This window comes from Pseudonaja textilis, chromosome 2, assembly GCF_049901715.1.
Source record: "Pseudonaja textilis isolate UNSWEBS1 chromosome 2, rPseTex1.2, whole genome shotgun sequence".
Taxonomy (NCBI): domain Eukaryota; kingdom Metazoa; phylum Chordata; class Lepidosauria; order Squamata; family Elapidae; genus Pseudonaja; species Pseudonaja textilis.
The window spans coordinates 190,236,161-190,264,156 of NC_141991.1; the positions used below are offsets into that span (position 1 = coordinate 190,236,161).

Genomic DNA, 27,996 nt, shown 5'->3' on the forward strand with positions numbered 1-27,996 from the left:
TGTCAAGGACCATTTGTATTGATTCTGTTAGTCTTTCCATGCGGAACAAAGGAAAAATCCTCTCAGGAAGCACGACCCTAAAACCAGTCCATAAATAGAATGAGTAGATGTCCAGAACGTCTTCTCCTGGCTCGGTGTTCTTCAGAGCTGTGACAATAACAGAAAACAAAGCCTTGATCATTGTCCCAACAGTTATTTTTTGATCATCGGAACAATGGAGCCAATTCCGTAGGATGAATTATTCTTCAGGGGAAAAGACAGGGCCAAGAAGAATTTCCTTTCTGATCCCTTGGGAGGAAATAACTTTTTGGTTTTAGTTTTGTCTTCTCAGAAAAGGCCAATGCTCCAGCAGGCTTCAAGGTGCAGAGTTAGCCTTTAAATAAAATGTCAAAAGTGAAGAAGAGCATTAGCAGAGGACAGATTCTAGAAACTACCACTATGAGGAAGGAGGCATCCATGTTTTGTGTCCAGCCAGCTAAGTAGTAAATAGAGAGCTCCTTGAAGGGATGTGTGTGGAAATAGTCCTAAGGTAACATACCAACCAGGCTAGAGGAACAAGGAAGGAAATAACATTGAATAGTGGAATTTGAATGGGAAAATAATGAATGCACATTATTGATCTTCTGTTGATAATTTTAATTATCACTGAAGACAGTCAAGCAGAAATTACCAAATCATAACTCTATGATGAAGAAATTAAATAAAAATGAACAACAGCAAAATATTGTTTCTGGATTTCTTTTTAACACGGAATGCTTTTTGATGCAGGCTTTTAAAATAAATGAAGCACCCCGCGAATGGCAAATATGGCAAATTTGTGACCAATCAAATGCTACTGACACAATTTCCAGCAGCCCAATGAGAGTTGCTGGAAGTTGTAATTGAGCAATATTTAATGGCCACAATTTTGTCCATTTTTGTTCTGTAGAAAAATAAAACTTCTTTTCAGTTGAACTATTCATTTCATGTGTTGGTATAAATCTTTGACAACAATTTCAGAGTGGTTTGTTGATTTACTTACTTATTGCCCTTATGATTTTATAAGTACAGGTAGTCCTTGATTTAGAACAGTTCATTTAATGACTGTTCGAAGTTACAACAGCACTGAAAAAAGGGACTTATGACCATTATTCAACACTTATGACAGTTGCATCAATCCCATAGTCACATGATTTACATTCAGATGCTTGACAGTTGGTTCATATTTATGACTATTGCAGTGTCCCGGGATCATGTGATCACCTTTTGCGACCTTTTAACAAGCAAAGTCAATGGGGAGGCCAGATTCACTTAACAACCGCACTACCAATTTAACAGCTGTGGTGATTCACTTAGCAAAGGTGGCAAGAAAAATGGTAAAATGGTGCAAAACTGAATAGATTTCTCACTTAGCGCCATACCTTTTGGGCTCAATTGTGGTAGTAAGTCAAGGTCTATTTGTAACTCTAGGCAGCAAATACAGCTAATGCTCCTTGCTCTTCCCAAGAGCAACCATGTGAGGTGAGTTGGACTGACAGAGAGTGACTGTCCCAAGATTACTTGCCAGCTGTCATGCCCGAGGCAGGACTGGAACTCATAGTCTCCCGTCTTCTGGCCTGGTGCCTAAACCACTAGACCAAACTAGCTCTTTATCTTTATCTTTGCCTTCTTTGCCTTCTGTGTTTTGTTTGTTTCCCAATCTAGTCTACAAACTGGCGTTTTCTGATTATTTCTCACCAAAACAACAACAGTCTTAGCCGGTTCCAATCCTGCTTAGCTTTTTTGGGATCTGTCAAGGTTGGTAGGATAAAGGCAGTTTAAAGAGATTATATACTCATACACAAGAAAACGAAACAAAAATCGTAATTTTAATGAGTGTATATTTACCTCTCATACAGCAACAAGAATGCAGACATCAGAGACTGGGTCGGATACAGGTTCGACGGTTACTTTGCAGACTTCTGTAGCTAGCCAAGCAGCTGTACCTACCCAGGTGGTACAGCAGTTACCAGTACAACAACAGGTAGGTGCTGTGTTGTCTTTGAAAAAGAATGAACTGTTTGGGCAGTGCCAATTCAATCTCCCAGATAAGTTTATTGGAAAGGGTTCTGCTGTTTCAGTTTTGCGGAGCTTAAATTACTTTGTTATGTATTATTCAGCAGAGCAGCTGTCCATCTTGTCCTTGATTCAGACTGCTTATCACTACAAGTCCAAAATGATTATCGTATTTCTGCCAGCATGTATGAAGCTACTCAGATCTAAGAATACATTCATGATTTAGTTTAGAGTAATCCAGGTTTCGTAATCTAATGCTGTCCATATAGATTCTCATTACGGTTCCCAAAATATTTTGTCTACCTTTTGACATTAGGGATTGCAATTAGTCATTTTCCTGGGGAAATTGGGTAAGATAATATGCACAATAGTTCTATAAATCAGGAAGTTAGACGTGGCATATTGATGATTCGTATATGAAGAAAATTATTTCTAAATGAAAAAAATATTCTAATATAACTTATGTTTTGGTTCTTTACTCCTGGAAGCTATCAGTATTTCCAAGCGGCTATAGGTGCATTTGGGTTAATGTCAGGGAAATGACATGGCAGAGATGGTTAAATATACTAAGATAAAACCCATCTTTGTTTTTTAGAGAAACTGGATGAGGCTATCCGGGAAAGGAAAGTCCTTTTGGAAATTTTAAACATAGATGCTTGTGCCTGAAAAAAATAGACTATGCATTGTTCTTTTTTATAAGAAGAACATTTTAAAATAAATACAAGAACGTACCAAAGAGATTGTTTTGTTCACAATTTAAACTGAAAACCTATTTGAGCACATATAATTACATAAGCTAACCTCAAGTCATATATGTAATTATAAGTTTATCCTAAGCTAACAGTGTATTCATGCTTTCTGTGATGATTAACATAAGTATTTCAGATGAATTTCACCTGTTACATATATTTGCAATTTGACATGCCTTATTTAAAAGTGCTGCAATAAAAGCATATTTCAGATGCTTTCTTTATAAATCTGAATGAATCTGACACTGGTTTGTCTTCTTTTAGAACTACATTTTATTGAAAAAAATGTAAAGTGCTTAATTACTCAAGATGGCTTTTGTTTCTGTAGTGGATGTGTTTATCTACTTTTGTTTTTGTTGACAAATATATCAGCATGTATAAATTAATGCTCCATTTGTTCTTTTGAAACAACAGATTTTACACTAACACATTATTTGTTTTGGTATTCTTTTCTTCTGCAAATGACAGTGAAAATAATGACTAATGAAACAGTATCTGAGAGGCTTTGTTTTTATCATATTAACATATATTTTGCATTTTTCTGTTTGAATAAAAAAAAGTGCTGTGGTTGAGCTGTTACTTCACTTTGATATCTCAGAAGGGAATGAGGCATTAGTATGCGTAGGAAGGATGAATAACACCTATTCCAGCCCTAGCGGAAATTATAGTCACTGTTTTGCTTAGGTGTAAACATGTACTTCTTGTTAGCTTACTTTTGAAGTAAGTGAGCTTCTCCCAATATTATGCATACCTACTTCTAATTTCCTGATAATCAGTTCTCAGCACTTCCTTTCTGCTTTTTTATTTATCATTATAATACCATTTGGTCATGTGACTAAAATAGCCTCAGTAATTGTGAGGATAACCTTTTCTCTCTTTTTTGCTAGAAGTTGACTCTAAACCTTGGCTGAAAGTTGGCCGTTTTGTAGATTTGGAAATCATAGGAAGAAGAGAGTGCAAGCTTACAAAATTCTCCATTAACAAAATGGTTTTCTAAATGTCCATTTTGGACGGCTTCTTGTAAACATTCAGGCATTTGACTTTAGAATGAGAGTAAGATAATAGTGTAAATGTGATCACTACTATCTTTCATATCTTCATCCCCAAACCATATGTCAAACGGCACTATTTTAGTCTTTCTTCTTTTTTGTAAACATTGGGATACTCATGGTTAAGGTTAAGGCTATTTTCAGATTTCAAACATATCATTGAGGAATTGAGCAGTATCTGTGTCTGTGTGTGTTTATGTGTCCACACATATATGTACTCACACAATACTACATTCAATAGGTCTCTCAAATTGCAAGCTCATAGAAGCAAAGCCAGAGGATTGAGCATTGATTTACTTGTTTGGAGGCTTACTTTTTTTAAAGCTTTGTTTCACTAGTGTGTTTTGCATTTGTTTGTTGGCTTATTATTTTAAAAACATGTTGTCACAATTTCTTCCTGCTTAATATTTGTTCCCATTATTCCTGTCTCATTTTAATTTCATGTCAATTTTTCAGCTTTTGCTTTTAGGTGGGTTTTTTTTTCCCAGAGTAATTTCCTATGCATTAAATCTATGCTCTCTCTTTTTTCATTTCAAAACGTTTTCTTAAAAGAAAGAAGCTACTTTATTCTTTTGGAATACCTTTTTGACATCCTACTTTCCCCAAGGATTGTAAGGGCATGATTCATTGATCATTTCATTTGGCCGTTTCTGTTTCTGTGCTGCTTTTTCTTTCGTAAGTGCTTGCCATTAGTCTTTTTTCTCTTATGAATCATATATACTTGGACTTCACTTTTTTTTTCTTTTGGATTTTATTCTTACATGCTTTTTTATATTCTTCTCATTCTTGTACATGTATTGATTCTTTTTGTTTCAAGTGAGCCAAGGTCTCAGAATTTGCTCTGCTGTCCCATTTCAATGTAAGAATATATTCACAGTCTAATTCTGACAACATTTTACTAGACATTTAAATTTACTGTCTTCCACTCTTTGATATTGAAAATGCTGCACTGGCATCATGACTACTTATTTCCCATGAACCTATTTCATCTTACACTGTACAAGTTAGTGACAGTAGTTGTAAGTTCTGTGATTTGATTGTCACCTTGTGAAGAAGCACTTTTTGTCCATTTTGCTTCTGTTTATTATTCAGCTTCCTTGAATTACTTCTTCTAATATTATGAGAAAAAGAAAAGAACCTATCCCCTTTCTTTATCTGGGTATAGTTTTATAAATCCTTATAATATGCTTTCTTACATGCTTTTTTAAAAACTAAGATAGTTAGCTTACAGGGATTCCCCTAAAGAGATTATTATAACTTGCTGATTCTCATGATTCCTTTTCTGATTTTCAATATTGTTTTTTGAACGAGAGTGATCAGATTGGTGCACAACATTGGTGCAAATTTTCCTTCAGGTTTTTTTTTTCCTTTGAGTAGAACATTCATTTGTACCTTGGATCAATTTTGCCTATCTGCTCACTGATATTCTCAAAGAACAAGTTATTTCAGTAGCAGTCAAAAGTTACTTTTTAAATGCTTGTTATATAGTGTTTCATATGATGTATTTTTTGAGAAAGGATGTTAAGCTAATTAGTTATACATTATTGGATCTCCTCTGAATTTCTTTTTAGAACTTGATCAGCTTTAGAGGCTGACCTTAGGACATGTTGCATATTCCACTATTAAATCAGAAATTTCACCCTTGAGTTATTTTAAGAACTGTTGGGAAGATACCATCTGGACTGAGCAATTTATTAGTTTTCAGTTTGTCAATTAGATTTAGAACTTCTCTTGATACTACTGTTTGTCTCATATCCTGTGATTTCCTGGTGATGTTAACTCAGTGGTCTTGCATATGCTGCAATGTAGATTTGCTCCAGAGGTGATATTCAGCAGGTTCTGACCAGTTCTGGAGAAACCGGTAGTGGAAATTTTGAGTAGTTCAGAGAACCGGCAAATACCACCTCTGACTTGCCCCGCCCACATCTATTCTCTGCCTCCCAAGTCTCGGCTGATCAGCTGGGTCTTCTTTTGTTGCCTTGCACAGGAGAACGGAGCTGGAACTCAGGTTAGTGGGGTGGGAAGGGAATGGGATTTTGCAGTAACCTTCCCCTAGGAGTTGGGTGGGAATGGAGATAGTTTTACAATCTCCACATTCTCCTTTAGTACTCTTTTAATTCCTTTGTCTTACAAAGGCCCGGCTACCTGCCTTCCTAACTAATTCTCCTCCCCACCTCTCTCCATCTTATCATCATTGTGCATTTGTGCTTGGATTTCATTCAGGTAAGTTTGTGTTCCTTTTCATATTCCTTGTTTGAGCAGGACTTCTATTTATTACATCCCTTTTTTCACTTGCTTGACTTTGCTTCTTAATCATGGAGGTGACTTTTGAATTTGGTACTTTCTATTATTATGGGTTGATTAACTCCCAATCATTCTACAGAGATTTAACCCTCTTGAGTTTCCTTTTTATCACTTTCCATATTTTAACAAGTTTTCTAATGTGTTTGTGCCACACTTCCTTGGCAGTTTTCCATTTATATACAAATTAGATTTTAAAGCAGTGTGATTTGTGTCTGCAGTTGATTCACTCACGCATCTCATGCTAGGTCATGGTCACCACTTACGTGAGGTACAAATAATTTATCACTGTTACAAACTGAAATCTGAAGGCGTGGTTTATACCACTGACAAATAACAGCTAGATTTCTTATCAGTAAGGAGGGGGTGGCATTTATGTGTGATGGAAATGTATTATAATTAGTCCTTGATTTGTGTACTGATTTTATTAAATTTCTAATATACATATTACTCTGTTCCTTTACAAAATGCAAAAAAGTTAGTGCAAATATTTATTCCCCTCACCCAACCTTCCAGGTTACTGTCAATAACCAAGACAAATATACAAAATAAAGAAAATAATCACTGTGTCTTTTACCCTTCTGAAAACAACCTCTTTATGTAATAGTGGACCTGAGAACAAATTTAGATCTGAGCAGGATTGCAAACTCTGTACTTCAAGTCATATAAGAATAAAGGAAATAATGTGTGATATTGAGGACCCAGATTGTTGAGGGCAATATGCTGACTCTGTCAACTGCCTAAAGCAGGGGGAATTCTGGGAGTTGAAGTCCACAAGTCTTAAAGTTGCCAAGGTTGGACACCCCTGGCCTAAAGAGAGGGCTGTAAAGCAGTGTGAAGCTCTATATAAGTCTAAGTGCTATTGCTATATTCCCATTTCTCTGTTTGGAGTACATCAAACTATTATTGTTGTTTGTTTATAGTATTTATAGGCTAGCTGCATGGTGCTGCACAGTAAGAAATGTATTTAAATGTTATTTATTAAGAACATTTATATGGCTGCCCAGCTCATGCTGGGCAACTCTGGAGTGGCTTACAAGAATAAACCATCATACAAAAACTAATAGCCACCCACCCTCTGGTGACAACAATCAGACAAGCCACTTGATATCACTCTGGGGTACCCAGGCCCATTGACAGAATCACATCTTCAAAAGCGTTGTTACAGTGGGGGCCAATCTTATCTCTGCAGGGATGATGTTCCACAGGGAGAGAACTGCTACAGAGAAGGCCCTTCTTTTTGGTCCCACTAGATTAGGTCCACTCCCACTCCTTAGGCCCATAACATTCCCTGTCTCCTAGCCCAAGCGAGTCAGGTATATATAACAGGGAAGAGACAGACCTTCAAATAATCTGGTCCCTGGTCATGTAGGGATAAGAAGGTGACAATCAGTATCTTGAATTGAACCCAGAAGCAAATTTGCCGACAATGCAGCTCCCGCAAGAGAGGTGACACATATGTAAATCTAGGCTTGTACAAAATCACAAAATGTATTGCACAGAAATAAAACAATATAAAATTAAAACAATAGCATTGCGCCCTTCAAAAATGTCGGTCTGGTTTTTAAAGTTCCGCCAAGAATATTTCTACGATCTGTGGAATGTTTGAGTTCAGGCTGCCCAAAACTGAAGCCAAAGTCTGACTAAGTCATTCAGATGGCTTGGTTCAGATTTTTTTCTGGCACCAATTAAGTATTTGACAATTTTAGCTGTTGCAAGAAATTAGTATTACACATAACATTGTGAAATCATTGCTGCCCAGTTCTTTAGCTGGTATTGGCCTTTCCAAGAACTTAGAATGTTACACTATATCATGTTGTATATGTGGATCCAAGCAGTGTGGCCTTTTGTAATTGACAGATAGAAATTTGGTCAATGTGCAGTACCACCAGACCCACCTCATCTAGTTTATGGCATAATCTTTAGACTTTGATTTTCAGATATTGATCTTTTCCAGTTCTCTGCTGTTCTCTGAAATTACCATGTCAATTATTCATACTATCTTTTTTGCAATTCAATCTGATGTATTACGAATCAAGTCTTTGTATTTATAAATCCCACAGTAATTTAACCAACTCATTTTTGACTACTTTTCAACTCGTATGTTCCCACCATTATTTTGTCACTAGTACGTAATAATTTTTACAGATGTTCTAGTGCAGTGATGGCTAACCTTTTCCATGTTGAGTGTCAAAAGTGCGTGTGCGTGTGTGCACTTGTGTGCCTGTACCCATGATGCAATTTGCGCGTGACTCCCCCGCCCCCTGTGCATGCGTGCATGATCCCCTGGGCACGCATCATGCACCTCTGTGTATGTGCACATGACCCCCCACACAGCATGCCTCTGCACATGCACCCACAATCCCCTGCATGCCGCATGCCTCTGTGCAAGCGTGCTTGTCCCATGTGCACGTCTTACCATGCACATGCGTGGCAAATACCTGACAATTGGCTGGTGCGGGGGGCTCTCTCAGGCGACCTTTCGCATGCCGGCAGAAGTGGCTCTCCTTGCCCTTCCGGCATGCATACCATAGGTCCACCATCACGGTTCTAGTGAATGATTTAGGTGACTGTGTTACGTTGTTTATATTCAGCTAGAGTGATTTTCCACTAGCTTTCTTCTCTCCTTCTCCCTCCTCCCTTTTCTCTCTCCCCCCCATGTTTACATTGGATTTGACATTTTTTAAACCTATCAAGTCTTTCCCAAGAACTTGGGTAGGCAGATGTTATTTGATAGTGTTAAAGATATCATCATAATTCAAAGCAGCTGTTACTCGTGGACCTTTGCTTTCTTTTGCCACATTTATTTTATTTCTATTGGCAGGTTTTTGTATTTTGTAATTTTCTCTACTTCTCTTCTATTTTGCAGTCTTTGCAGTTCTGTCAAGTCCACTAATTACTTTCTCTTTCTTATTTATATTATTTTTTAAGTTTGGAGTGTTATGTGGCAGATGTGTGTCTGTTTGAATTCTAAAGTTCCAGAGCAATGTAGCTTCTTCATTTTCTCTTATTTTAACTATTTTATAACTATTTTATTTTATTTTAGCTTTTGTTTTGCAGGCAAATAGTATTTCTTGTAGATCTTCCATTGTTGCTACTTTGACATGCTGTTGTTTGTAATTAGCCTGGGCAATATTCTTGCAACAACTAACTAGGTGCTGCACTGTTTCTTTAGCTTTTTTTCAGAAATGGCATATGCTATCTGTTGTTGTTACTATTCTTCCTATTATGTATATATTATATTCCTGGGACTTTTAGCTGAGTATTTCTTATCTCTAGGATTAGGTAATGCTAAAGTGGTGATTAAACATAGAGTGTGGAACATAGAGTCATAGGCTGGTGAAAATTCTAAGAATATGAGTATCAGCCATTTCCAAAGCTCGGGTCTGACAACTTCCCTCCATTTGCTGATCATCCCAAATATTAGGAGCCTCGGTGGCGCAGTGGTTAAAGTGCTGTACTGCAGGCCACTTCTGCTAACCAACGCTGCTGACTATTGGCTGCCTGTAATTTGGCAGTTCAAATCCCACTAGGCTCAAGGTTGACTCAGCCTTCCATCCTTTCAAGGTGGATAAAATGAGGACCCAGATTGTTGGGGGCAATATGCTGACTCTGTAAATCTGCTTAGAGAGGGCTGTAAAGCACTATAAAGTGGTATATAAATCTAAGTGCTATCCCTATTGCTATTAATTGAGCATTGTCCAGAACTCAATTTAATGCTCTATTATCAGCTGTTTTATAAGGCAAATTTTGCAAGTTTCCAAGATAAGATTTAAATGAACATATCCATGAGTACTTCACTGTCAATTTTACCCCCATTCTCAGCCAGTTAAATTCAGCCTCCATTTATTTTTTATAAAAAGGAATTTTACATTCAATCCCTCTTAGCTGACAAAGTCTAAGGGCACTTTTTTAGTTACCAAATGTTGTCTCTTAGCAACAAAGATTATAACTCCATAGCACCACTGATTTGAACTTAAGATACTAAAAACAACAGCCAGTATGTCCACATTTAGATTGATTATTATATTGTGACTACTGTATATTTTATTTTTAACAACCAATATTTGGACTGTATTCTGGTCAGGGATTGTAAGAAAATTTGTTTTGATTTGATTTGGCAACAGTGAAAGACAACATAAAAAATAGTAGTTTCAGAATAAATGCAGATTAAAATGAAGAACCTATGGAAAAATAACCATTTTTTTTTGCCTGGCATTAAAAGAAAATCAACATAGATTGAGGAGGCATTGCAGAACATGAGCTCCACTACTGAAAAGAACTTCTTTCAAATATAGCCCACATGGAAAGACCTTCAGAATACAACAAACCACTATTACAAGTCAAAAAGAGGGCTGTGAAAATATTTACAAACCCCTCACATCCTGGACATAAACTGTTTCAACTCCTACCCTCAAAATGACGCTATAGAGCACTGCACATCAGAACAACTAGACACAAGAGCAGTTTCCCTCCGAACGCCATCACTCTGCTAAACAAATAATTCCCACAACACTGTCCAACTATTTACTAAGTCTGCATTACTATTAGGCTCAACTATGCATTACTTTCTCAGGCTCAATTGTGGCAGCATGGGAGCATTGAATCTCAATATGGCTTCCAAAGCTGACATATGCATCGGCAAATTCCTTGTGTGTCTAATCACACTTGGCCAATAAAGAATTCATTCATTCACTCATTCATTCATTCACTCATTCATTCATTCCATTAGGTTTATTATTTAATGGATAAGTTTTCTTCCTTTTAAATTCTGAATAGTAGTAGTAGTTTTTAACTTTGCAAGAAGAGAAGAAAGAATTAACAAAAACTGAGAATAGGTGCAAAGCTTGGTGTTGGAGAAAACAGCCATGGGCCAAGGCAGTGTACTTGATTGTGTGAGTAAGGGTCTGCTGCTTGGGATTCAAGTTTTTTACTACAGGTTCTGTGGGCGTGGCTTGGCTTGGTGGGCATGGCAGGGGAAGGATACTGTAAAATCTCCATTCCCTCCCCACCCCTGGGGGAAGGTTACTACAAAATCCCCATTCCCTCCCCACCCATTAACCTGCTTTCCAGCTCCTTTCTCCTTTTCAGGGCAACAAAAGAAGACCCAGCCAATCAGCTAAGACTTGGGAGGCAGAGAATAGGTGGGGGTGGGGCCAGTCAGAGGTGGTATTTAGCAGTTTTTCGAACTACTCAAAATTTTCGCTACCAGTTCTCCAGAACAGAATCTGCTGAATACCACCTGGATCTACTGGATCCATTCCAAAAAGGAAAACAGGCAAAGCCACATGAATTTTTCTATGACTTGATATTCAGGTGATCTTCCTCATTTTAATTTGAACTGTACATTAATTTGGAGAACAAAAATAAAAGTACTTATGATGTTCTTTCCGACTTCCAGAAGGGATTGTCATAAATTTTAAACCTCAAAGACTTGTGCTCTGTTTTAAAATGTGCTTTGTCATTGTTGAGAACAGTGCCTCCTATATCATGTGTTGTACAACATTTCAAGATGCTTTAAGTTAGTGAGAGATAAGCTAAACAATACCTTATTATCAGTTCAGTTTTTTTAAATGTACAACACTGAACCTTTTATGTTTCATAATTAGTTTCCTAAATAATGAAAAGCTATGAAATTGCTTGTATTATTTTTGTCCAATGTGCAAATAAAGAAAAAATCCTAGATATGTTCAACCAATAAGGGAAGATAAAATAATGGATTATAATTTTTGAGTTTGAAGATATTTGCAGGCAATTTTTAAAAAAAATCAATTTTGTGATTCATATATTGAAGATTTTATATTGCAGTTCCTGATCAATCCAGAGAATGATTGTTTAGCATTTTCTTTCACATTAATGATTTGTTGGACACTGACTTAGCAAATAGAATAATTTTAAACTTTGGCTCCAGGTAAAGCTGAAAGATATAATTATGATTAAATGTCTTTTGACTTCAATGGTACATAAATCACATAACAAATAATAAGGGGAATGTGATTGTCAAGAGAGATGAAATATTATCAAGAGCCCTTTGTAATACTAGTTAAATGTTTTAAAATACACCTGTGTCACTGCAGGGTAAGTAACATCATGTGGCATCATTATTCTGTCCATGTGCATTTGCCATGGATATTCCAGTAAAATTAATAATTTCTGGGAAACAGGGCTACCCCAACAGCTGTGTGGATCCTAAATAAACAAAAAAGGGTAGAGGTCCCACTCATTCTTCAAACTAGAAATATCTGGGCAGACAGCATAGTATGAAATGGCGCTAAACAGCAGAGATGACTTCATTGTGCCAGGTTCTGTGGGACTGTCCTGTCCAATCTTGCCCAAGGAAATTATTGCTGGAAGGAGCATGTGAGACCCAGTGTTATAAACAACAGATTGTGCTATTGAACACTTTAAAATAAAACTCAGTTTATAGTCACCGTAAGTTTAAATGTGTTATTATTCCAACTTCTTGTAATAATGGAGACCTTCCAGCTGAAATTAAAACATGTGATTAATAATGTGGTAAATAATAGAGTCCCTTTATCCATTGAATGTGGAGCTCTGGAGGCAGTCCGAAAAGCAGTGAAAGTAAATATATGCTGCCTGTGAGAAAAACAGCATCTTGGTTATCATGTTGTAGATTTTTTGATGCAAATTTGCTGTGCGGTTTGATGATGTCTCACTAGTCTTTTAAAACCGTACAGATGAGATTTAGAAATCTCCCCTCCCCATTCCCAAAGCTTGTCTTATAGTCTATTTTATTTATAGGTTCAACAAGTACAAACTGTGCAACAAGTGCAACATGTATATCCAGCCCAGGTGCAGTATGTGGAGGGAAGTGACACGGTCTACACAAATGGAGCTATGTGAGTAAAACATCTGGGTATCTATGGAAATAAAACATTTTCATCCCAATAACACAGAATTGAACAGATTTTTTTTTCTACAGTCTTCAACATTCGCTAGAAACCATTTTATCTAAAATCAACGCTTTTCATTTTCAGAAGTATAAATGAACTAATTCTTTACTGAAAGAATATTAATTAAAATAAAATACACAATATATAATTTTCTGCATATCATAAAAATATATACAGATAGTCCTTAACATTTGACCACACTTGAGCCCAAAGTTTATGTTGCTATGTGAGAAATTTGTTGAGTGAGTTTTAAGTGAATCTGGCTTCCTCTTTGACTTTGCTTGTCAGAAGGTTGCAAAAGGGGATCACATAATGACGGGACACTGCAACCATCATAAATGTGATCCAGTGGTCAAGCATCCAAATGTAAATCACGTGACCATGGGAATGTTGCAACGATCATAAGTGTGAAAAATGTGTCACTTTTTTCAGTGCTGTTGTAACCTCAAAGGGTCACTAGATGAAGTGTTGTAAGTTGAGTACTTCTATACGTACCTTGATTATAATAATTTTGATATCTCCAGTCTTGTTGCAACATTTCCATATTTAAGTAGAATTGTTTCTGGAAAAGGGCTTTAATAGCCTATGGTCAAATAGAAAGTTTACATGCAAAAGGTCCAAGTTGCAGTTTTCAGCACAATTTCTGGTGACTAAATTTTACGTAGTTTTTTTAAAATTTATTTCTAAATAAACCTGCCTAAATTATTAAAAGTTGTTGACTGGAAAACTTGGAAAGATGCTGCCAATCATAGATGTCCAGGCTGGAGTATAAGAAGTCTGATAATGCCCTTGATATGAGGAAGAATGTTTTTTGGGAGATTTTGGGGGTTGTCAATTTTATAACATAATGTATTCTATTAAATTTAAGTTATAATTTGAATTATAAGTATATGGTATGATGAGATAAACATAGTAAATGCTTTGGACATTGATATCGATAGGCAAACATTTTCATGTTATGAAATGGTAAAAGTACTATGTGGAAAACTAAGATTTAATTAAACAGCATTGTTAAGATCTTACGCAACATGTAGCATTGTATAGCAATGTGTCAATCTTCTTTATTGCACTTATATTTTTCTCTGTACACATTTATGTCAGGTTCATCCTATTAACATCTCTGAAATATATCCTATGAAATTGAGGCAGAGGAGAAGGGTGTAGAGTAGTGGGTGATTATCTATGCCTTCTGGTGTAATTGTCCATAAGAAGAAGGGGGAAATTTATACTCTAGCTGTTGCTGAGCTACATCTTCCACCAGTCCCAGTAAGGTATAATGAGATTGCATTTCAGAAATATCTGGATTGCATTTCAGAAATATCTGGAAATATCTTTTTTTCTTCTTCTGAGCTATGAAATCCCATCTGAAGTATAAATATTGCTAATTCTGAATGATTTTCTAAACTATATTATATCCTTATTCCTCTGAAATTATACAGAATACAGAAAAGATGATCAGTGTTTCCCCCCATAATATGATTTCATTAATCAGCTGTCTTTCACTAATAGCAGTCTTTGACTGCATTCTGTTATTTCTTCTGTTGACAGCTTTCTCTGCTGTGTTCTTAACCCTGGTACAAAAGAAACACAGTTATTTTTAAATGCATAACTAAAAGTTATGAATAGCATGGTATTCAGAACAGTAGGACCTTCTGTCAAGTATGTGTAGCAATTAAGGTTTTGGACTAAAGGAGATCCAAGTTCAGAACATCCTTAGACATAGAAACTCACAGAGTAATTGTGGGATGATAATTGTATCTTAGCTGAACATACTTCACAGGGCTTCTGTAATGAGGATGATCACCTTTGTAGGGTGATCCTTATGGCATTGGGTTGTTGTTGTTTTTTAACATCAGGATGGTTGATGTAGCCTCATGAACAAAGCTTTTTGTATGGGCTTCAACATTGCATGTATAAAGGACAGGACTTTGTGCAACCATTTCTGTCCATTTTGCCCTTTTTATAATAAACTCCCTTCCAAGTAAGAAATATCTGGTAAAGAGATGTTATGGATTTCATTTTCAGAACAGTCAGCTGGAAAAATCCATAACATCTCTTTACCAGTTAGTGGTTGTAAGACTCACTTTTTTAAAAAAAATGAGTGTGAAAAAGAGAGAAAGAAACAGAGTTTAATTTTATGAAAACTCTTGATTCAAAAGGAAAATTTGCCTCAATATATCATTAGTGGTTTTAAATTTATCAAAATGTATTAATATTATAAGACTGCATTATCTGCAAGCAGTATATTTAGAAGAAAGTTTATATGTAACTGAAATCATATTTTAAATGATATGTTAGGTTGGCAGAGTGAAATTTAAAATAAATATAGAATGAACAGGTATTTAAATCAAGGTTCTTTCAGTTCAAATCTATTAGCAATTAACCTGTGTGGAATTAAGGAGCTTTTAGGTGGAGAATATTAGCACACACAAAAAAAGGAAAGAGGCTTTCCTTGCTAGAATGAAATTTATCTGTAAAATAGTTTTTAAGCTAAATAGCAACTTCCAGACAAAGATCAGTATGCTGCAGATAAATGAGTCCTTCTGAATGATCAGATGAAAGAAAATTCAGGGTCGCATTCAACTCAGGTACTTGCTTAGGCAAGATGAGATGGCAGGAATACTAATTTATAAAAGGTGACAGATCATTGTCGTGACATTTACATAGAACTTAAGAGAGTCAGCTGGGAATAAATCAGTGTGTGGGTGTGTGCCATGTGCATACCACCCTTCAAACTTCAGAAAATATAGCAGATTTACCCTTGCAGTGCCATATTGCTTAGCTGGGATAATTTCACTACCTGATTGTTCCAAAAGGTTTCTAATCTTGCACAAACAAAATATTAACCATAGCCTTAGACAGCTAAACAGCCTTTGACTGCTCAGCTAAACCTCAGGAAGAGCCATTGACTGTAAACAAGCCCAACCGACAAGAATTTAGTTTCCACCTGCTAAATCCTCAATGTTGTGCACTGATCAGGAAAATCTGAAAACAACTTCATACGGACTGCTACTAGCATTGAAGTCATGTCACTTATAATACACTGGATGATTATATTGTGTTCATGTATTAGCAAAGAATTTGTAATTTCAGTCTATTGGGAATAAAAGCTAGCTTTTTCAACTGGCTGGTAATATTTCATCACTTTTTCAATGTTTGAAGTGTGGGACTACAGAAGGAGAGACTGACATTCAGTTCTACTCTTGATGTCTATGGAGATTCTCAGTCATCTAGGTCATAGTTGTCCCAAAGGTGCTTTTTCAAGAGGCAACTGAACTTTCTGGTTATTCTTTGAAGGCATTTTGCTTCTCATCCAAAAAGCTTCGTCAGCTCTGTCTTCAAAGAATAACAAGAAAGTCCAGTTGCCTCTTGAAAAAGCACCTTTGGTTCTAGTCTCAGTGAAATTTCAATGGATGACATCAAGTTAGTTATTCTTTTTGAATCTACCTTTCAGTTTTGTTCTTGTAATGGATGAAAGTAAGAATTCTTTGTAAGCTAAATCCTAGAGAAAAAGCAGGATGTGAATCTGAACAAACATTAAATGAGGTAAGATTTCAAAGTTCGATTGTATCCTAGTGAATGCTGTAAGATAACGCGTAATTTGATTACAGCTTAAATGAAAATGTTGATGCCCTACCATATAGAGAACACATAAGTAACCTTTTCTTTCATTTCTTTTTCTTAAGACGAACAACAACGTATCCTTACACAGAAACTCAGATGTACAGCCAAAACACTGGGGGGAATTACTTTGATACCCAAGGAAGTTCTGCGCAGGTGACCACAGTAGTCTCTTCTCATAGTATGGTGGGCACTGGAGGCCTTCAGATGGGTGTCACAGGAGGACAGCTCATCAGCAGCACTGGAGGTACCTACCTGATTGGCAATTCAATGGAAAACTCTGGCCATTCTGTTACTCACACAACACGAGCATCCCCTGCTACAGTAAGTCATTCAGATCATTATGTATGTTTATAGCTAGAGTTTTGTCCATTTTGTTTTTAATTGTATTTGTTCTCAGCTGCAGAAGTAGCTTTGCTTAAGGAGATGCCATCCAATTGTACAATTGCAACACAACAGAGTTCAGTGATATTTATACCAAATAACTTGCCAACAATACACAGAAGAAATAATGTGCACTTTTACTATTTTCCAGGTATATTAGAATCTCCTATTGCCAGGAAGTTTGTTTCTTTGTATTTAAATAAAGTTTGTTTCCCCTTAAATTGTACATTCCCCCACTACATAAGTAGATCTGAAAAAATCTGCTGAGTAGCATTTTAGCAAGTTTTGTAAATGTATGACAGACATGACCAACTTTCACTTTTTGTTGTTGTTAGTTTCATGTTCTTTATAATAGCATGAAGAATGAAAAACAACTCCTGTCATCATAATTAAAGCAAATAGGCAACAAAGAAAGAGAGGGTTAAATTACCACAAAAGGTTTATTATAGCACAAGAATAGAATCTGTAGTTGAAGAAGAAAATTATAGAATTCCCAATATATTTATACATTTACTTAAAATCGTATAAATACATTGGGAATTTTATAATTTTCAACAATACAAGGATTTTAGAAGCCAGGCTTGGAAAAGCAGTTTTGAGTATGGGGAAGTTCTGAATACATCTTAGATGTTAAACTATTTATAAACAATTGTAATTCCCAAATATTTGAAATTGGGTTAATCTTTAAAAATTGAAAGAATTATTTAATGAACAATGTCTTCAATGTTTAAAATTGTTTTATTGCCACATAACAGTGACTTCATATGCATTTCATGCTAAATCATAGTATGGCATAATAATAAAGATGCGTTACAGTTAATCTTGGAGAGTTCTTGAAACTTCTGGTTTAGATTAATGCATAATGTCATGTTGCCTCCACTATATAAATTACTATTAATTTAATTACGGTTTGTATAAAATTACAATTTCAAATCCTGAATTGTGAAAGTAATTTATTTAAGCAAACAGTTATTAATATTAGTTGCATTTCTTCATTTCAGTAGGTATGCAGAAGAAGCATTCCAAATCTTGTGTTATTTGATATATTTAAGTGAGCCCAGTATGTGTACATTTTGTTTCTATTCTTCAACAATAGGAGCTATAAAACCTTCAGTTTATAAAGTACACTTGGGGTTTGTTTTTTTTTCAATTTATCAATCTCCAGAATATACTTATCAATTGGAGATACTTTACATGGCACCCTATCTAATTGTTCCATGTACCATCTGTTTGGGAAATGAAAAAAGATAATTAAAAAATTGTGAAGCTTGAACAAGATAGAAATGTTCAAGCTGCTTTAATATTATGACTAATAGATGTTAAAATAGCAAATGATTAAACAGTAGCTTGTAAATTCAAAATTCAGATTTATTTCTATATTGTGAATTAGTCATTATTTTGAACTGCATGTTAGCTCTGCTTTTATTCATTATAATTTTTGCATCAACAAAAACATTTTTCTTTCTCATGAAATATGATGAATCACATTATAGAATGAAATAAAGGGAACTGTTTCAAGGCAGTAGTGCATTGCAATCTGATATGGAAGCTTACTCAGTGATTGGTTGTATATGGCATTACAAATAGAAAAGAAATCAACCAAGTTCTTTAAATCCCCATTTCATCAATTACTTGATGACTCCAATGTGGAGTTGATGATAGTATTTCTCTAATTTCTCTTTAAAAAAGAAACCCTAACATCAGATGTTTACAAGTCTACGTAACAAAGCATAACAAGTGAAATGCGGAAATTAGATTTTGAATGTTGAACTTCATTGCTACCATGCTATTGAGAATCAAATGGGAATTCTTTTTTTCAGAAGAAAACAAACAATGGATTATATTTTCTGAGATTTTTAGCATTTTTTAAAAAAAAATTCTAAGAATTTTGTTATTTGCCATTAGGTAGCGTTAAAAATACAAAGAGTAGGGGTAATTCAGAGTTGCTGTCCTGATAAACAAAACTGATTAAATGCAAGTAGACAGTTGAAGATTATTAGCAAAGTCCACATTTTCAAAATTTTTGTTAGCTTACAGAAAAAGCTTCACATTTTTGAATGCCTGGAGTAATCATCATGATCCTAAATTTGAAATGGGAGACTAGATAAGATCACAATTATTAAAGGTTTCATTTAATCGATGGTTTCCTGGAGTGTAGATTAAATTCTTGATCACAAACAGAAGGATTAAATTGAGAATTTGCTATATCAGAAAGAACTATATTAATATCTATTGCAATTTCAGCATAAATGTTTACCAGGTGAAGTTTTACTAAAAGCATTTTTCATGTGTGTATTGTGTTTCTGAAATATAGTCATGTGAAAAAGTAAGTACAAGTAAGTTTTCCTTTTTAAGATAATGATAATATCAATACCTTATCTTCATTCCAGCATATAAAGATAAAGGAGATGTAATTGAACAAAAACTTTATGAAAAATTGACTTTGCAATTATTTATTTTAAAAAATTAACAGATATACCATTTTCTTCTTGGGAGCCATTTTAAATTATCCCATGGCATCTCGATAGGATTTAGATCTGGGCTTTGAGTTAGCCATTCCAGAACCTTTCATTTCCCCCCTCAGTTGTTCCATAATGAATTTACTGGAATGCTTAGGGTCATTGGCATATTGCAAAGTCCTTTTTTTTTTTTACTGAGTCTCTGTCTTCTGACAGATGGTGTCATGTTATCTTCAAGCACACTCTGATACAATGAGGAATTTGGATTCTATGATGGTGAGCCGCCCAGGCCTGTGGCAGCAAAGTAGCCCCAAACCACAACATATCCTCCACTCTGTTTTACAATTGGTATCTTCTGATGAAATACTGTCTTTGATTTTTGCCAAACTTGCCTTTTGGTACAGTGTGAAATAACTGCCTCATCTGTGCAGCACATATTGTTTCAGAAATCTTGGTCTTCGTCTAAGTGTCCATGAACAAAATTTCAGCACTGATAATATTACCTAGTTTGGGTAATGAAACATCTGCCAGAAAACAAGCAAGCTCAGAGAGCTCCACGAACCTGTGATTTCAACCACGAGCTACATATATTCTCCATTACTGAAGCTTCATTCATAATATGCTTTCTGGCACACCCTCATGCGTAGAACTAATTTGTATAGTTTCATCCTAATTGTAGATTCATGCACTTGCACATCAGTAATGGTGAGAGCTACCTTATAGTCCCTTGATGGAATTGTGGGATCCATAGAGATTTCTTTCGGCATCCTATGTTCTGCTCTCAGGTTGAACTTGCCGGGATAGCATGACTTAGGCAAGTTGGTAGTTGTTTAAAAATCTTCTTTTGGATTTTTTTGATAGTGAGATGATATGTGTCCATTTGGGCGGCAATCTTTTTAAAATCTCTTCCCAGTGTCTATGACCTTCTTTCTGAATTTCTCAGAGAGCTCTTTTGATCTAGGCTATGGTGATACCATACAATTCAACAGGAAAGAACAAATGTAACATCTGAGGTTTAAATAAGACATGTTCCTCCCAGATTCTAGCCAACAATATTCCAAACATTGGAACCTGATGAATGTGGGGGGGTGTTCTTACTTTTCCACATACAATATTTGCATTTATATTTATTTAAATTATACAATGGACTAAAAATGTAATTGAGACATGATATTTTTGATATTACAAGCCCTTTATCAATATTGTTGAAATAAAGAACAAATATCTCTATGTGTGTTGAAAAAAATAAAAATATCAGTGGGGGTGTACTTACTTTTTCATACAACTGCATAATATGTAACATATAATGGAATAAGTCTAATGGCTGTTTAGCTAAATGACTATGGAGATTCTCAATCATCCAGGTCATGGTAGTCCCAAATGTGCTTTTCAAGAGGAAACTGGACTTTCTGGTTTTTCTTTGAAGATGTTTTGCTGAGCTTAACATCTAGCTTCAGGTAACCTTCCCTTTACTGCGGCTAAGGAGAAAGATGGGAAATTCCTGTCATGCTCAGAAACTTGAAAAGCAGCAAGAAATCTTGAGGTTTCTCAGGTTTCTGTGAGGTTTCCTGAAAAATCACACAGATCCTGACAGTTCCCTTGTTCTTTTGAAGCCACCGAAGTGTCAGAATTAAACCTCTGGTTTCTCCAGATACAGGTAGTCCTCAACTTATGGCTACAATTGAGTCCAAAATTTCTGTCACTAAGTGAAACATTTGTTAAGTGAGTTTTGCCCCATTTTATGACTTTTCTTGCCACAATTCTTAAGTGAACTGCTGCAGTTGTTAAGTTAGCGACATGGATGTTAAGTAAATCCGACTTCCCATTGATTTTGCTTGCCAGACGTTCACAAAAGATGATCACATGATCTTGAGACGCTACAACCACCATAAATATGAATCAGTTGCCAAGCATCTGAATTTTGATCATGTGACCATGGGGTTGCTGCAATGGTCGTGTGAAAGATGATCATGTCTTTTTTTTTCAGTGTCATCATAACTTTGAATGGTTACTAAATGAACTGCTGTAAGTCAAGGACTACCTGTATGGGTGAGGGGCAAAGGTTGTCCCTATTCTCTGATCTTGCAAGAAATTTATGTGTGTGTGTGTGTGTGTGTGTTTTCTTAAGTACTTACATGTATGGCATTCAGCTTTGTTTGGGTATTTTCCCACGTCATTGTAGTTGTGCTTTTAAAGTTGTAGCAACATTTTGGCAGAATCTCATCTGCCATCATCAGGCTTCTGTATTGTGTCCGTCTGTGAGTCAGGCCCCCACAGTTGTTTCAGTTTTAAATTTGGGGCAGCCTATTGCTGTGCCAGAATGGTTTTTTCTTCATCCTGATTGGTTGGGAGTCTTGGTCTGTGTTTATTGGTCTTGGAGTTTGCTGTGTTCTGCTTGATTGGTGTTTCTAATATCTTCTGTCTGTTTTGTGGCTCTTTTTGTATCTTGATTGGCTGGCAACATTGTGTTCCATTATTGGAGGCCTTAAGAATACACACACACACACACACACACACACACACACAACACCATACATACATACATAAATACACACACACACACACGCAAATAAATAAATAAATAAATAAACAAACAAACACTTGCTTGATCATAAGTTAGCAAGTACATCTCTAGGCCCTAATCAGCAGCAGATAAGATTGATCTTCTCCTTAGAAGATCTTATTGCATTGGTAGTGGATTTCCAACCATGTAGGCAGTGGTCTCTATGACCTGATCCAACTGTAGATGACAAGAATTGCATTTTGGATTTTAATGTCCAGTGCATGTGCGCTACCATACAAATGCAGTCTCTTTCCATCTTAGATCTTGCTTTCTGGTACTGAAAGTGAAGGAGCCAATCCACACTCTCAGCTGAGATGATGGAGAACAACTCTATTGTTGTTATTAATTTATGCGGTCATTTTTTCATTTCTTCCAAAAATGATAATTTTGGAAAAAGAGAAATCAAATATTTATTCATATTCTAAAACTCATCCCCCTGGTTCTTTTTCTATCTAGTGTCTAGGTTTGGAAAGGAAGTCTAGATCAAAAGTTTTTCAAACTTTAAGAATATTAATTTCTTATTATTTTACTACAGCTGTACCTTAATCTGGCTGTATTTTAGGTGTACTCTGATCTAAGTCCATTTTTTTTCATTCATTTATTCTTGAAGATTAACGGTAATAAGACCAGGATTCTTCCTTTGTAATTATGCCTGGGGTTAGAAATAAATCTTTGTTATGTCACCATTTGGGGAATGGGGAGAGAGAAAGCCAAATGAAATGAGTGCTTCATTTTGATTTCCTTTTTCTTGATGAGAATAGCAGAGGAAGGAAAGTAATGTCAGTGGCAAGCTGAAAATCTTAGAAGATTTCTCAGGAGTACTGTGATTTTGAAGTAAGATCTATGTCCCACTTCTCTAGTGAGGAACTTGAACAAGAATATTATACAATCACTTCCCTATCTCAAAGCGGATCAGCTAGGACTATACTGGATGATATTCTATGTCATTTCCCCATTCCTTCATCTATAGCTGAGGCTTTGTGAGCTTGCTTGGATCACAGAGTTCCAAATGCAACGACAGAATGTGATACCACCTGAAATTGAGGAAGACCCGGTTTTTAAGGCCCGGCCTACATGTTTCTGTAAGCTGTAGGTTGAAAATGCAGGAAGAGAGAAGAAATTCCAAGAATCCTTGCTTAAAGCTGGCAGAATATGTAGGGGAATGGTTAGAATAGATGAAACCATTACTTGTCACCTTTCCACATAATCCAGGATTTTTCACATTACAGGTAGTCCCTGACTTACGACCACACTTAGTCTAAATTTTCTGTTGCTAACCAAGATTTGTTAAGTGAGTTTTGTCCCATTTTATGATCTTTCTTGCCACAGTTGTTAAGTGAAGGGCAATCGTTAAATTGGTAACACGAATGTTAAATGAATGTGGCTTCTTTATTGACTTTGCTGGTCAGAAAGTCCCTGGGTCTACATGCCAGTTCTAAGCACCTGAATTTTGATCATGTGACCATGGGGATGCTGCAATGGTTGTAAGTGGGAAAACTGGTTATAAGTCAGTTTTTCCAGTGCCAATATAACTTTGAACGGTCACTAAACGAATGGTTATAAGTCAAAGACTATCTACCTCACTAGTGTGAGAATGATGCTTAGATATAAATACTGCAGTTCCTTCCAGTGATATGAGCTAATGTGTGACCTTTTTAAAGCAATCCAGAATTGAATTTTGCAGTCTATTTTGGCCTATTTATTTCCAACTTGGGAGTACTTGGGTGGAGAGATTTTTTTTTAATGTCAAACATACCCCCTGCTACACACACTTCCCAATTTCCATTTTGCTGGCCACACTGGCAGGGCCTTTGACAACGCAACATCTCTTTCTCATTTCTTCCTTCCCTTTTGTCCTCTATCACCACACTTTCCTGTCAATCCTTTTCTCCCTTAAATCAGATTAATGTCCTTTCTATCCACCCTTAGAATATAACATAGCATCCTTTGTGAATATTTTAGAAAAAAAATTAACTTTCTGAATTTGATAATCATGAAGATACTCTGCAAAAAGTGGTTAAGAGACCACTTTTAAGAGACGTTCAGTGATAGGAATTGAGGCATTAAAAAGTGGGTCATTCACTATTTATTTGCATAAACTTTTAATACATTGTTACCTAGAGTTTTTCCAAAAAGCCTAAGGCAGTAATCTAACTAGTGAATTGCAACTGCAGGAATACCTAATGCTAGTATAACAGTCTAGTATAACAGTCACATTTTACTTTGTTACATTCAAAGGTAAATTTATAAATTAAAATAATTGTGGCTATGCTGTAATTTATTGAAGCATTAATTTTGGAAATCACAAAAATAGTGTATGCAACTTGAAAGAAACCTTGTGACTATCTTGACAATGAATACTTAAATGTCAGGAATTCAGGTTTGATTGCATATATGTAAGTTTACAGCCATGAATTTGGATAATTCTTCAACAAATCTCTAACCTTGCTGAAAGCCTACCTACTCCTTCTGACAAGTTTTATAGGATTAAAATATGTGGATTTATGTACAAAAAAAATTAAAATAATGTTTTTGATATATTGCTTTGTAATAAAATAATAAAATATAAATCATTAAGGCTACATATGATTATAAAATATAAAAAACACACAAGAAAGTGTAATATAAATTCATATAACTTATTTCCCCAAAGAATTTTGATTATGATAGTAAAGTCTAATAGAACTATACTTAAAGAGAAAAAAAAATGAGTAGAAAAGTGCAAGAAGGAAGAAAGTAAAATATGCTAAAAGAAAAAATAAATATAAAATTATTTTTAATATTTATCACAACTATAAAGACATTTAGTCTTAATTTACCCCACTCTAAGGTTGGAAAGATTTATCTCTTAAACCCTATCCTATCTGTTACCTATTAACAAATGCATAAACACCATCTTTTCAGTCTTATGTCAGCAAAGTGCAGAAAGGATACCCAGAAGTATCAATATATCTTGTTTTAACTTTCATCAAATAAACCAACTTTATATAACTACCTATTAATAGCCTGACTGTTTAATTCCTTCAAAAATATTGTTGTATGCTTTGATTTCTCTTAATTTGTTTTTGTTCCATCACAGAGTTTTTGTAAATCCAACAGGTCACTCTCTTGGTTTGTCCTTTGTATTTCCTCTTTAAATTTTGAAACATCAACCAGTTGTTGTTGTTTTTTTGTAAATCTAGTGAAACATCCTTTTCTAAAGTATTCTCTTAGCCTGTCAATTTTAAATCCACTTTTGATACCATCTCTGTCTTGTCAGGTGAAATTTGTTCTACAGCTGTCATTTCTTTAATAAGGTCTTTTGGACATAGTCTATCAATAGAAGCAGATATCTTTACTGACATTGTTGATTTTGTGGCTACTATTTTCTGCTTTTCTATAGTGTCCTTCAATATTTTCATTGTTATAACATTTTGCAATATTCTACAGACTTGTAAATCTTTCATCTATCTAAAGATATCCATTCCCTCTAATGTCCATTTTTTGAAATCATTAGCTTTATTTTGTCTTGCAAAAGCCAAAACAATCTATTTCCCATGAAAATTGTTATTTATAACTAGTGCCATTTTTTTATTGCACAAGTTACAATATTCCATTTTTTTTCCTGGAAATAGTTAACCAGCAATTTCTGAAAGACATTAGGAAGTGAGATTTGCAAACATAGTGTCACTTAAAAGTCTTCACTGCAGCTGCAAGCAAGATACTAATCCCATCATCTCCTCACTGCTTCACAGTCTCCTCATGGGGAGCAACTGTCCAGAACACATGTGGGTGATCTTTGTCCTCTCTTATCTGGAGAGGTTCCAAGGAACTGATCTATCACAGGTTTCTTGGTTTTTGTCATAGTTATTGGCTTTGCTTTCAAAGAACTATCTTCAGTGTGCTGTACCTCTCCCAGAGGTTCTTCCACAGTGAACTTTGGAAACTCAGTGCTCTCAACTTGCATAGCAAAAATTTTGATAGGTATAAAATATATTGGTATAAATTGGGAAAAGATAATGTCTGAAAGCAATTTAAGGTGTCTGTGTATGTATTTGATTAAATTGCATTCATGCAATAGTTTCACATAGTAGATTTAATTTGCCATACCTTAATTCAGCCAATTATACCCAACATTGCATTTTCATTCTTAATATTTTTAGTATGGAATTTATGGACATATATAGTGTACCTACTCTTTGAAGTGTTTTAGGCAACTGGTCATATGCTTTAGTTTGGTAATGGGAGAAGGGATACCTAGATCTTTGAATATAGAATGTAAGGAAATTTGCCCAATTACATGAAAGTATAATGGAAATTGGGTTCATTGTTTCCCAGATCAAATCTGAAGTGTATTATAGCAAGTTCAGAACCTTTCTGCCTTTTTGATACCTTATTAGATAACTATAATACTCTAAATAGGATTGCCACTGAAAAGGTTTAGCTGTGATTCAAAGAGCAGCTGATTTTTACCTTTGAAACCCTGAAATATCAGGAGCCACAATAACAAATACTTTGCTCTATTATGATCCTGTAAATATGTTGGGGTATTTATTGAATGCCCCATACTCCACTGCTAGAAGTAGAATAAATAGCTTCATGCCTGACCATATTTTCTGCATCCTCCCAATTGTTTTAAGAGATTCTGTTTTGGGATTTTATCTTTTTTTTCCATTTTCCATTTTTTTGTTTTAACATGGCCACCATATTCTGAGAAAACAGTTTAAAATATTGGTAGAATTTTATATCCACTTATATTATTAATTACTTTGGAATCACTAAATTTTAGAGCTGATTACTACATATTAAGATACGTGGGGTTTCTTCAAGAATACATTATTAAAGTTTATCAATTCGATATATAAATCAGTAGTTCAGTGGTACAGCATATGTTTCTCATGCATTAATATCCAAATGTTAACCCTCGACATCTCCATTTTTTAAAAAATCTATTAAATTCAGAGTTTGCTATCGAGAAAGCAGTGCTCTGATACCCTAAGCAATCTCATTGGGGGAAAAAAGCATTCAATAAAAGATATTGTTTTCTTTATTTTGTGGAACTCCAATCCCCAGTTATTAGTTAATTTCAGTACTGCTTTTTCTTTTACTCTGAATCAAGACAGTAGCTTCTTTTGTTTTCTCTCTTAAAGATTTAAAAGAAAATGAAATTTTATTTCAATTTAAAATTTTACTTTATAATATGTTTGATATAACAGAACCATTATATTATGCTGTATAGAAACCTTTTTTATTAAATGGACTTTAGATATAATCAATCTATGGAAAGACATCACTTTAAGGCTAGGATCCAAATGTCCTCTATTCTTGTAGCTGATATTCATATGTTTTGTTAATATGCTGCTTAATATGCTGTATTTAAAAGCACAAAGTATGTTTTTTTTCAACTAACCAGTGGGGATTGTTAATGGGGATTTTTGTAGCAAAATATTATAGGTTGAGATTTGAATTCATTTTTTTTAATAAACGGTATTCTAAAAAGGCCGGAATATTTCCTCTCCCTCAATAGCTAACAATGTAATGTTAATTAAAACTCCTTATTTACTATTTTTAAAAATAATGGCAAGAGGTGCTGAGTGCATATTGTCTATAAGTTAACTTTTACAGCTTATTCTTGCACATATTTAGAGAGCATGAGTCCTGCTGAAATCAAGCATCTTAGGCTGAAGTATTTCACATTCTCTGCATATCTATTTCCAGGATATTTATCTATTTATATGGGTTGCATACTATGCTCTCAATTCTCAGGTGCTTGCATTGGGGATTAGCAAAAAATCATAACTTCCTCTCTTTTTCCTGAATTGGAAGTTGGGGATAAAGGGGTTCTTTCTTGAGAATTTTATAGAAAATCTGATACAAAATTTTCTAGTGTAAATATTTGGCATTATGCTTGTGATCAATTAAAATATCTGCTTTGAACTAAGG

General features: G+C 35.1%; 1 protein-coding gene across 4 annotated transcripts in view; it reads left to right on the forward strand.

Moving 5' to 3' along the window:
- The window catches only part of RFX3 (regulatory factor X3), a 162,006-nt gene that overhangs the window by 87,385 nt on the left and 46,625 nt on the right, over positions 1-27,996 (forward strand). For all 4 annotated transcript variants that reach the window (XM_087926685.1, XM_026703965.2, XM_087926687.1 and 1 more), the window contains exons 2-4: positions 1,878-2,002; positions 12,896-12,993; positions 16,734-16,992. In XM_087926685.1, the coding sequence (XP_087782811.1) occupies positions 1,886-2,002; positions 12,896-12,993; positions 16,734-16,992 (474 nt within the window). In that variant the 5' untranslated portion in view covers positions 1,878-1,885. The remainder of the gene's footprint in view (positions 1-1,877; positions 2,003-12,895; positions 12,994-16,733; positions 16,993-27,996) is intronic.